At 41.9% G+C, this 12,671-nt stretch overlaps 1 protein-coding gene across 3 annotated transcripts in view; it reads right to left on the bottom strand.

The window, feature by feature from the left end:
• Positions 1 to 12,671, bottom strand: part of LOC108880939 (receptor-type tyrosine-protein phosphatase N2) — a 178,760-nt gene that overhangs the window by 5,255 nt on the left and 160,834 nt on the right. For all 3 annotated transcript variants that reach the window (XM_018672679.2, XM_051069788.1, XM_051069790.1), the window contains 2 exons: positions 8,273 to 8,326; positions 4,877 to 4,941 (listed from right to left, as the gene is read on the bottom strand). In XM_018672679.2, coding sequence (XP_018528195.1) covers positions 4,877 to 4,941; positions 8,273 to 8,326 — 119 coding nt within the window. The remainder of the gene's footprint in view (positions 1 to 4,876; positions 4,942 to 8,272; positions 8,327 to 12,671) is intronic.

Here is a 12,671-nt window from a genome sequence, read left to right as displayed (position 1 = left end):
AGCAGCTAGGTGGTGGTGTTTTGTTGTCAGGATGAAAAAAGATAAAGAGGGAAAAGAAACTGTTGGAGAGGACTTTGTGAAGGAAATCACAGGCCCGCATGTTTGTAGCGTTTCCTAAAAGAAACCGATCTTAAAGCCCCTCGTTGGTCTTTGATAGTCGTCCTGTAGCCTTTGAGCTCATGAAGGTTGCCCACCACAGCTCTGTCAGCCCCTGCCAAAATCTGACATGCCTGTTTGCGAGTTGGTGCGGCCCCAGTTCACTTGCCAGTCGGCCGGTCCTCGTGCCAGGCTGGCACGGTGCCCTGCAGCTGACAAGAGCGAGGCTGCCGGCAGTCGGCTCAGTGACCTCTGGCCAAACACCAGGGAGATTACTACACACTGAGATATATTACAATGAGATTATAATGCTCTTAGAGATGAACAGAGACAGTGTGGGCCAGCTGAGGTGTGCCATCAGTTTTTGAATTACTTTTAATTTAATGAAGATGGACCCAAGTCAAGTCTGAAGTCTTAATAAGCAAAGTGCAAGTGAAACTACTCCTCTGAGAGCTGACAATTAAAACAACACTGAACACTTTCTGTACAGAGCCACCTAACGTTGCTTCAGTTCTTTTCATATACAGGCTACATACGGAGTTGGTAGAGACCAAAAATGGAGCTAAAAGAGAAAGAATACTGGATTTACATTTGGCAGGTGGACAGGAACGCCACTCCATTTGAATGAACATGTAAATACAGAACTCCTTAAAAAGTTCACAACATGAACTTCTTGTTGTGTTCACGACTTGTTTCTGCGGCCTTGAAAATGTAAAACAGTGATGGAAAGTATTCATGCAGAGCGAAGGTTTGATGTTCACTTATATAAAAGATAATGGAGTGTTAAAAGGAGATTTCAGTGAGTATCACTTTGTTCTATTTTGTAATGTGACTTGCTTTTTCTGTTGATTTTTAAATGTGGGCGGCATTTCTGTTTCTCAAGACGAATACACATTTTATCCCTTTCTTGCAGTTTTTCTCCTTTTGAGCTTAAATGGACTTTATGTCACCTTAAAATATCATCTGAGTATAACTAATAGCTGCAGGTACCCAGCCATTAGCTGGAAAAAGAGAGAAACCAGGAGAAAGAGTTGAAAAAAGAGAGGGAAACATAGATGTAGAAGGGGAATGAAGACATCTAAAAGAAATAAAAAAAACGGCTGAAAACTCGGAGAGAAAGGAGACAAGAGGGAGAGGCAGCGGCAACAATTAAATTCACAAAGAACAAGAGAAAGAAAAAACATTTAATTTGTTTTCTTTCGACCCGTTTTTCTCCCCCTCCTCCTCCTCTACCCAAATTCTGAGGAAACAAAAAGCGCAAGAATTCTCTTTACTTTTTTCTTGTTGTGACACATAATAACACTTCTTTTCCTTGCCTGCCTGAAGAGGAAAATGAATGGTGGGAGAACTGCTCATTCACACCATTTTCTCTTTCTGTTTCACAGGTTTTGTGAGCTTTTTTTCCTTTTTACAGCACAATAGACTCCCTTCTAGCCAGAAAAGCTGCAACACACTACTCACTGCTTTAGTTTTTCTTTTTTTGGGGGGAGGACTTAACAAGCCGAGGGCTATTGTGCAGGTTCTGATAAACCTCAAAATGGACGGCATTAAAAAAAAATTCACCCCCTTGCAAAACTCTCCCTTAAAGGAGATGGTGGAAAAAAAGGAGGAACGGTATAAAAACCCCAGCCTCATTTTGAGCTTCCCTCCTCTGCAAGACCCTCGCTTCAGGGTGGAGGTCGAGGAGTAGGACTGAGGAGGGTGGGGTTGGGGGGCTACAAGAGGAGAAGGAGGAGAGAAAGATAAAAAAAAGAAGAACAGGGCCCTTGAGGAGGCCGCGAAAGACCCCCGAAAGCCAAAACGGAGCGCCGAGCTCACCAGCTGGACCTGGGAAAAAAAAAGCGAAAAGAAACAGAGGGATGCTGAAAAGCTCTCCGGCACTCGATGGGTTTCATTCAATTCTTAAGATGAAGAGAAGGGTGGCGGGTGGTGGTGGAGGTGGTGCTGTGAAGGGGGGGATAACATTAGAGAGAGGAGGGAAATGGGGGAGCCTTTTGGAAAAGAAGAACGTGAGAACTGCAGCAATACCTCCTCAACCCTGCAACACCGCCATAATTCTCGAATTTACAATTCATTCCTTACGAGAAAAAGAGTGGGAATCAAGAGAGTGGGGGAAAAAGAGGAAGAGGGAAGGAGGGAGGGTGAGAGAAACAGGAGTGATTTTTGTGTCGGAGAGGGAGGAAGAGGAGGAGGAGGAGGAGGAGGAGGAAAGTGTCTTTGATCAGGATGGAGGAAGCCTGCAAAACCTGGGGGCCTCCAGCTTCTCAGGACAGACAAAAACCTCCAAAATAAGGGGGGATGGAGAGCTGAGAGCAGCGATGTAGAGGAGGGAAAAGCAGCCTTTTTCTCTGGAGGGTTTCTCTGGATTTTCTGAACCTTAGTTACTCACTGAGCTATAAATATATCCACAATATAAACTGGAAAAAGAACATAAATTGAAGCTCATCTGGAAACTGAATACTGACAAGAACCTGCCTTTTTAACAGGATCTATAGAAACGTCTAGTTGCTTTATCTATGTAAAAGTAGTGATCAGTTTACTCCTGATTGTAGTTTTACTGGTGTCTTCTGTAGCTCTGGAGGAGCTTTGACAAGTGTACTTTTTATTTTTGGTTTGAGAGACGTCTGCAGAGGGTTCAACAAAAGATGCTGTTCAGCTGTATTCTGAGCACTGTAATGTTTTAGAGTGATTAAGATGAATGGAAGTGCAGTCCTATGTAATCCTCATTTCAGCAGAAGTAGAGTATCATTACCAAAATATATAGGGAGTTGTAGTATTATGTATAGACAGTATAACCTAGCCTCCCTTAAACATTGTTCCTAAACAATAACCACCCAGATATGGAGGATATGAGCAGGTCACTTTATATGGTTTCACTGGATAATGATTATTGATACGACCACGTTTTCATTTTAAAAAATGGCCACAGGTTTAGATAAGTGAAAGAAGAGGATCGTCATCATCATCATGACTTTACTGAGCAGATTCCAAAAGAAACACTGACACTCTGAAACACCATAAGGCCTCGTGTCACTGCTGCTGAGTGAGGTTTTTGTATCTCAGGGTTTGGGGATTTTGCTGTTATAACTTGAAGGATTACATGTTCCTGTAACACGGCCGGTTTCTAAAACCTCTTCAGAGGCAGTTAGATAAACTAATATAGAGACAGAAGTGAAAACAAAGAGATAAACCCTGATAAAGCTCTCTAACACTGCAGACACATGCTGACCTCAGTCTGATGTGGAGAGGAGTCTCCCTGACAATCAGTTCATCAGTTCACCATGAGTTTATTAACCACAATCACAAAATGTCAAAGCCTCGACCCTCCAGTCATTCAGCGTCACTCTGAGACTGGCCTGACGAGAACGAGAAACTCTGAATATTTGGGAATCAGCTCCCACCCGGCCCCGCCCTTTCCTCCCCCGGCCCCGCCCTTTCCTCCCCCGGCCGCTGGGTGCAGAGGCGAGGCTCTGTGGGCCCCCGATCACAGTGTGACAGCCTGGGAAAAGGCCCCTGATGCCTGACTGACCCTTTGATCTGGAATTAAAGACCCAGGAGCTCGTTCACCTACAGCAGCACCACCACCATGGGACACACAAAAAAGACATGTAGACACTCCCATACACACACACACATATAAAATGTGTGTGGACTTCAGCTTCTATCTAATCAAAGTTATTTAATAAGAAGGAATCCTCACACATTTTACTTTACTAACTCTTTTACTGCGTCTATTCATCGATTATTTCCTCCGACACTTCAGCCTGTTTCCACATTACTTAAGAGCTTAAAGATGTAATAAGGAAAAGTCACCCTTTACATAATGCCAAAATAATGAGAAAATGGCAGCTGTCAAGTTACAAATCTCTCATAGTGGTTGGTACGTACAGTAGCACTAATGATTTATAAGTGTAGCTTAAGACTAAAACATCATATAAACTGAAGAACTAAAAGTCACTTGTGCTCAGAAAAGAGAAATGGAACTACTCTTACATTTCTACAGAGCTGAATATAATCAGAGAGAACTCTGGGAAATGGCACTTAATTTAACACCATGTCATAAAGTGCCAAAGCCCCATGAAATATTCAGTCCCCTACATAATTACTACACTGTGTTTATTATATCATACTCTAATTATAGTAATTATCATGCACTCACAATGTGCTTAAAATGCACTGGCTGTGAGTCTGATGACGCTTCATACAAAGTGTTCATGGTCAGCTCTGTTCCACAGCAGGGTGAACGTTAAAACAAAGAATATCTGACTACTTTCTCTCCTTCACTACGTATCCCACCTCTGTTTCTTTCCTTCCTGTATCTCTCTTCTCATTATACAACTGAGGCCACATTTGGTCTCTGTTTGGATCTTGTAGAGTTTAAATTTGTTTTATTGGTACGACTGGATAGAAACAACCTGTGGTATGTTGCCAGAGTGGCCTCGCTTCCACTGAGATAATGAAACACATATTAATTTGCAGTAATTAAGTAAAAGCTTGTTTTCCCTGGCTCAGAGTCAGACAGTAACACTGACTGAGTTGTTTTGTGTTAATGGAAAAAGTCATTACTCTTACCTCCTCATCACTGTAATTATCTAATTAAATATCATTATTTTTAATGCAATCATCCAACTTTATATGAGAAAAACTTTCTCTGTGGAGTTTACACACTGTTCAGTGCAGGGAGGAGGGGAAAGCATGTTGCCATGGTAACACCTCTCCACATGGGCAACAATGGAGGACAGAGGGGAGGGAGGAAAAAAAAAAAAAAGGCAACACCCACCTTTAGCCATCTTGTTGAGGACCATGTCGATCAGGATGTAGGTCCCAGTTCTTCCTGCTCCGTCACTGCACGGGCGGGCGAGAGACAAAGAGACAGAGTGGGAGAGAGAGACAGATTGTTTGATAATCGATGATTAAGCACCTTTCAGACTGTTACTTGTCATCAGTTCTGTTTTCACAGCACAACTTGCTTCCTCTGCTCTCCTCTTTCATTTTTTACATCGCTATCATGAAAAATAAATTAAAAAATGTTTGCAAGCCAAGTTGTAAATCTCTAAATGAAGACTTTCACAGCTGTAGACTGAGCTTCTGTTCTGTATGCAGGTAATTCTGTTTTCTGTAAAACATTACATTCATTCATTCCATTTATGCTGCACATAAAGAAATTCTTTAAAAAAAGAAAATCCACATTGTCACATACATTTCTGGAAAACAAAGAACAGAACTGGACCAGTCAGTTCTCAGATGTTTTAGTTTTGTTGCTGCAACTAATCAACCACTGTTTTCATGGTTTCCTATGAGATCTGTATTAGATCCATTAAGCTCGACCTGTTGAGTGTCTCAGATAATGTTACTGATCATTATCATTATCACTGATTCTCTCCAGCTTCATGTGAAAATTCACATCATCAACCAGTCAAACTACACAGCTGCTGCTGCTGTGCAAGTTCTGAAATCTAAACACACACACACACACACACGTACTGTGACAATACAACTTATTCCTTATCCTCTACCATGTTCATGTGTTTCTGGAGAGAGGACAGATGCAGCCTGACTGCAGTGTTAAGCAGGTGAGCATCAGTCAGAGAGATTTAATATGTTGCGGTTTATGAGTCTTCAAGGGGATAAACAACTTCAAAGGTGAATAATCATGGAACAGAAAAGCTGAATCAGGTTTTTATTTATCAGGAATTAAATAACGTCAAAATATAAACCGACAAAAACAAGGCTACAGTGTGTTTTCTTGTTTTTAGATGTAGCTGTAAATGCCTGTTCTTCTGTTCTAAAAAAAAAAATCAAAAAGGACACAAACTGAGCACACTACACAAAAATGAATTAGACTCTGTAATGTATGTGGAGGGAATATTTTGTATCCTAGATTTATTCTGAGTGTTGAAAATTGATGTCCTCACCCCTACCAGTCTATTTCATGGGCTAGTGTGTAATCCAACAAACTCGAGTGTGCAGTGTGTGTGTGTGTGTGTGTGTGTGTGTGTTCTGGCATGCGTCCATACTCGTGAATATTTCATTTTCACTGGGGCCTTGGTTATTTTCTGGAAGCCCACTGAAACACGTACACACACACAGCTGTATAATTCAACACACCCAGTGGCAGTAATTGAACAGTATATGTGTGTGTGTGTGCATTCTACACAGATACTATCACTCTGATCTTAGACAGTTTCTGTGTGTGTGTGTTTCACGCAGGTTTTTATGGCGCGATGAGATCTGTCGTATCGCTGCACCTCGTCAGGATCATTACAAGTCGATCAAAGATATGTGACGTGTGTGTGTGTGTGTGTGTGTGTGTGTGTGGAGAGACGGCAGAAGCCTGAGGGCTGTGAGTAAACATGTCAAGATGTCTGCTGCCTTTTCTCACTCTATTTAAAATGAGAGACAGGGAAAGAGGGGCAGAAAGAGAGGGAAGGAAGAGAAAAACGACAAGATAGAGACAAGAAAAAGAGAGATGGACAAAAAAAGTCTGGCAGAAACAAAAACGGCAAAAAGAGAGAGAAATCCAGTGAGAGGGAAAGGAGGAGAGACAGAGACGCTCTCTGAATGCTGCGTGATTATTGAATTTCTGCATCTGCTCTCGAGCTCGCTCACTTCTCGTCCTGATTGCTTCACTCTGCTCTCTCTGTACATTAGGGTGATAAATGGCCGTGCACAGTTGGCTTTGACAGACTGGTTTGAAAGCTCTACAGGATGAATGTTAAGAGTTTGGTGATCCCTTCATTACTGGATCTTTGGACATGACTGGCTGGTTGGGCTTGGACTGGTCCAAACAGGAGGTTGTATATAGTGAGTATATAGTTCTCTACTCCAGGCAAAAACAGAAAACCAGAAAAGACAAAAACAGCTACACAGAGCTTAGTATGCATCTAACCACAGCACAGTCTTGGACTCCTCTTTAAACAACAGTAGAAAACATTTTCAAAGCTCACTGATGACTAGAAAACTGAGCCAAAGCCAGTGGAACAAAATGGGCGCCTTGCTGTATCGTGTTTTACTTTTTGAGACTTGAATGAAGTCAAAAGCTCTACACACTCATGGTCCACACACACAAGTGTGTTTTCACTTAATTTAGCCGATGAGACCTGGAGAAACATCTCCCTCAACTCTGGTGACCTCAGCTATCCACCTCTGACTGTGGCTTCGCAGCCATTTTGGAACAGGTTTGGCTTCTTCTGCAGCTTTTACACAAATATAACGTACTGTAGTAACTGTAGTAACTGTAACTGTAGTAACTGTAACTGTAGTAACTGTAACCGTTCCATATGTTTAACTACGTGTTGACTACTGCAACAGCTTCATACACATCAAGAGTGTGTGTGATGATCGTATTCAAGTGGCCTCTAAACCAGATAACCTCCATCAACTGGAGGTTTAACTCTGTTTCTAAACAACTGACATTAACTTGTAAAGTCATAAAGTAACTTCAGGATGCTCCAGCTGCTGTGGCCGGTGCTTCATAAAGACAGGTTTCATACTCTGGTGCAGACTGGCAATTTAGCTGAGAAATGTACAGTTTCATCGTCCTGGAAGAACCATTACACCATATTAAATAATAGATCACTTAGTGGAGGAGTGAGCAGACAGACATAACGGCAATCTGTTATGGAAGTTTTTTTTTCTTTCTCTCTAATCCAATCATTGCAGAATGTTTCCACAAAAAAAGTGGCAGATTTTTCTGTTGAATACTGATTTAATTACGTCTCACTGGTCTGAATTATTTCCTCAGGTGGTGGGGGTATGCAGATGTGATAAGACACACAGACACACACATACATACAAATACAACAGCTGCATCACTGCCGACTTGTATTTCCCTCTCTCTCCCTGTCAGCCACTGGCTGCGACCGTCACATTACAATCTTTGAAGTGGCTCCAATTAAAAGTTACCCTCCTCCGCGGACAGTTTGTCAAATTAAATCACAACTTTTTGACTAATTCCTCATTTAAAAATGTTTGTCGTCCTCCACATGCTAACAAGTGACCACAGAGCTGGTGAGAGAAAAAAACTAAACAAAACCGAGGACAAACCAAAGTGGCTAAAATCAGCCTCAAATCATTTGAGCTAACATTTATATCAGTAACAGGTCTGTTTTTCTGCTTGTTTGCTCATTAACAACATTAAAAAAAAAAACAACATAACTGTTATTATGATACTTGCCTGCAGTGGACTATAATAGGACACGAGCGTCCCCGGTAGCACTTGTTAACTTTCCTGTAAAGAAACAGAACAGAAAGAAGAAATCAGTGTTACGATCACAAGCACAGCGACACACAACACAGTCAGTACATGTTGTATCTGAGCCTTCAAAACTAATAACCAGAGAGAACAAGATGAACCGATCTTTTAATTCACATTTCTATCAGGAACAAATAGACAGAGATGAGAGATGGGCGGCCAGAACTCTCTTAAGTAAGTTATAGTTACACAACTTTGAAAATGTCACCAAAATATTTCCCATATGTCCAAAACATATGATACTGAACATGAGCGCCGGGGCCTTGAGTGTACCATCTGTCCTCTTACTTGTCTATAGTGAACAATTACAATACAGGTAATTATAATTTTACGATTACTTCAGTGAGTTTAAGATGATGTGTGTCTGTAAAAACATGATTTACAATTTGTTTCATCTCATAAAACAAGTTTATCATTGTGCAGTGTTTAAGATTCAAGAGTCACTGACGAAGCCTGATGTGACTGAACGCTTCAACCACAGGAAGTGGAAGCTGAACAAAAATGTAACAATGAACTGAGCCATTAAATAAAAAGAAAGAGAAAACATCTCAAAAACTGGTGAACCTCATTCATCTGGTGCTCTGAAGCAAATCACTTCCACGGTTGTGTGGTGGTTCGTGGTGTATGAACGATGGAGAACAAGGTGGAACAAGTAGATACACTCTGATAATGTCATCTGATATCTGCTCATTTCCACGCAACATACAACACTTCACTTCCTGTGTGGAGCTGCAAAGGAGTCCAGCCATGACACATTTACTTCATTGGTAGAAACAATGTGCTTCCAACAGTTTACAGAAACAAAAACCTACTTATTTTCTTAGGTTTTGAAGTTTAATGGCTGAAATTCCTCAAAAACTTTTATTCAGAGTGAAAATCATCTTGTTGCAGTTTCGCATAAAAAAGACTCAAACTGTGTGTTGAAATGTTGAAAACCACATCCTTGTAAAAAAATATTGTGGAGAAAACTTCACACCTTGTTCATCAAAATGCATGGCAGCCAACGGATCTATGCAAACACGCAGCTTCTATCTGAGCAAGAAGCAGTGAGCCGTGAGTTTGATCCCAGCTGGAGATCATCTCTGATTCTATTTCATGGTGATAACTCTAAATAACAATATTCAGCAGGAACATATTATGTAAAGACATGGTGTGTGTGTGTGTGTGTGAGATCCATAATGCATCACTCAGTGAAGGAAATAAAGCTCAGACCTGCAGTGTCGAAGCTTCACTTTTTCCTTCCTTGAGCTTAAAGTTTCCTCGGTCATTTACGTTTAGAGTGAATTTCATGACCTTTGGCTTCTTGAAATCTAAAATCCTCACCGTAAACAGCTTTTCCACATTTCAGAAGTTCCTGATATTTCCCAGACTTCATTTTATTTCAACTCTGTAGATAAATGTTTTACCTCTGCCCGAGGTGCTTATGATTTCAGCTCTTTTTTGTTTGTTAGTTCAGACACTTCAAAAACTTGGCTTATTTCAATGGGATTTGGGGGAAAGTTGGTACAAAATGAAAAATGACTAGTTCTTTGTTATGTGTTTTTTTTCTTTTTTTTGTTCTAGATTTGTTTAAAATGTTCTCAACATTTCTTTGCTTTTCTTTCCATGAGCTACTTGAGTTAAAAATATCATCTGTCTCACTCTTGTCTTTCACGTGCATTTTGATTCATCTCTAGATCAGATCCAGATGATGACAAATATAGAGGATTATGCAGCTGTAGCAGAGGTTTGCACTCAACAAGAAGGAACATGCTTTTCAAAACTCTTCAACAAGCGTGTGCTTTTTTCATCTGATGAAACAGAATAATATAATCGTCAGCCACTGGCCAGACAGAGCACGACACTGCTGCTAATGTTTTCAGGGTTTTCTTGGAAAAAACTGTTTTAGCATTTAAATTGTCAATCAAAGTATTTTAGGAGCAGAATTGGTCGGTCTTGTAAACAGACAGGAAGAAGTGAAGAAAGTCAGTGTTTCCACCTAAAAGCCCCGCGCGTTTTCATCCTCCGCCCCAGCCGAAATTGAAAAGTCAGAGCTCACTGCAGACAATCAAAAGTGATGTTACCATGGAAACAGCCGGCAGAAGATCACCAACAGGCGGGGTGGGGGTTGGGGGTGGTTGCATAGAGGGGGGTGGGATTCAAAGGAAACGCCCCATGAGAGAGATTCAAGCTTGACAGAGAGAGAGAGAGAGAGAGAGAGAGAGATCAAGAGTCAGACAGGGATGGAGACAAAAGAGAGGAAGAGATAGATGGAGTGGATAAAGACTGAGAGGGATGGTGAGAATAAGAAGGAGGGTGGGACAGAGAGGAGAGAGACTCAGAATACGTCCACACTGACACAGATCACAGTGTGGTATGATCCCATCATTTCAGTGTGTTTCAGACCTAATAGATGCAACCCATGCTTTAACATGTGACAGACCTGTGCACCTGGAAAAGGTATCTGGAATTTGTGAGCAGCTCTTTTCACTTAACGGAAACAGGTCAATGATCACCATCATCACCAACACTGTTTTACAGGCCACAGCTAAAATCTGCATTTGTTTATGTCGCAGACAACTGAAAATGTACAGAATAGTTATTTGATGGGAACAGTAAAGTGCAGCACACATACAGACAGGAGAAGCAGTGAGGGTGTCAGAGTTTATGATTGTGAAGTTGTGCAAAATTAATATGAATGCAGCGTAAAGGCAACAGCTGCATTCGCTGGCATTTAAAATAACCATCGCAGAGAAGCTCAGACACATCTTCCACCTGTGTCTGAACTCTGGTTACCTTCTGCACACACAAGACCATTACATCAGATTTATTCAGTCTGAAGACTGACTTAGGCCAAATCAGGAGAAGGTGTCTTTCTTAGTGTGGATGTATCCTCAGACCAGGAGTCATCAAGTGAGACAGAGAGAGAAACAGACAGAGGGGGCATGAGAAAGAGGAAGCGACAGATAGAGGGTGGGAGAGAAAAAGACAAAAGCCACCAGGAGAGGAAGGGAGGCATGGTGAGAGAGAGAGAGAGAGGGAGGAGGAGGTGGGAGGAGATTGGAGGCAGTCAAGCAAACCATGAGCAAGCAAAAAGGCGAGAGGTCATCTCAGGTCACCGGGCACAGCGAGGGGAGAGAGAGAGGAGAGAGATGAAGGAAGGGAAAAGAAGGGGAGGAGAAGAGGGGGATAAAAGAGGAGTAAAAAGGGGTAGGGAGGGGGTCCATGAGGCCCCTTGGTTGCAGAGTCACAGTCTCCAATGATCACTTTTGTGACTATGCAACTGGGCTTATATTACTAGCTGCAACATCACAAAAATGACACTGGCAACCGCTAGTTAGCTGGTAAAACAGGGGGGAAAAGGACAGAGAGGACTTGTAAGCAATGCGTTGGCTCAGTCAGTTGTGAGTGAGGTTAAAAAATAAATAAATAAAAAAACATGCCGGCACGAGCGCAAAGGAAGGAGAGATATTTCAGCTGCCATCCTGAAACCATCGAGGTGGAAAAAAAAGGAAACACCAAAAAAAGAAAGGGCAGGTTGTTGTTGTACCACGTCCGCGGTAATAAAAGTGAAAAATATCTCCCTCTGCGCTTTCTTCATTGTGTTCTGACCCCGACGCCCTGTGAGTAAAGGCAATATTTCCTAACTGATGGTGGGTGGTGACGCCCACCAGACCCTTTTATAATAGCTGTGACCACAAACTCTCACTCTTGATATCTCACCTAATTGATGTGCGCCAGCAACACGGCGACACCGGGCCTATATATAAAACCAAGGTGGGGTCTATCACTCGAGAAAATCCACAGTGAATCAGAGAAAAGGGCCAGGGCGGCTCCCACCTAATAGGCAATACAGTATATCAGTTTAGAAGAGGTCGAAGGGGAGAAGGAGGGGAGCGGCTATAACGGCGCCAGAGATAAAGGATCACTCCGGCAGAGTTCTCTCAATGCATCCTCAATTACACTGTTATCGACTGGAAAATGCCCAGGATGTTTGACGATATACGGATATTTATCTGCCCGCATCTCGGGGTCACGAGTCAAAACTCCTGGAGAAGTGAGAGGTTTGAAGTTATTATGCTGTGAGCAAGCCACAAGAGCTAACCACAGCCTTTAGGGGAGGAACAGACAAGTCCAATTCCTTCCATTTAATGTTCTTCACTTTCTTTTTGTTTTCAATAAAAACAAAAACATCCATAACCATCAGTCATACATTTGACCATGTGGCCTCGTCTGTCTTTCAACTGCAACACCTCATGAAAAGCATGAGAGCTCAAGAAAATTCCAGCCTTGAGTACTTAGATGACTGCGATGCTGTGATTTCAAGACTTGTGAGGTTGTC

Source organism: Lates calcarifer, linkage group LG4, assembly GCF_001640805.2.
Source record: "Lates calcarifer isolate ASB-BC8 linkage group LG4, TLL_Latcal_v3, whole genome shotgun sequence".
Taxonomy (NCBI): domain Eukaryota; kingdom Metazoa; phylum Chordata; class Actinopteri; family Centropomidae; genus Lates; species Lates calcarifer.
Note: the sequence above shows the minus strand (reverse complement) of the source record. Positions and strands in the feature narration are given on the sequence as shown.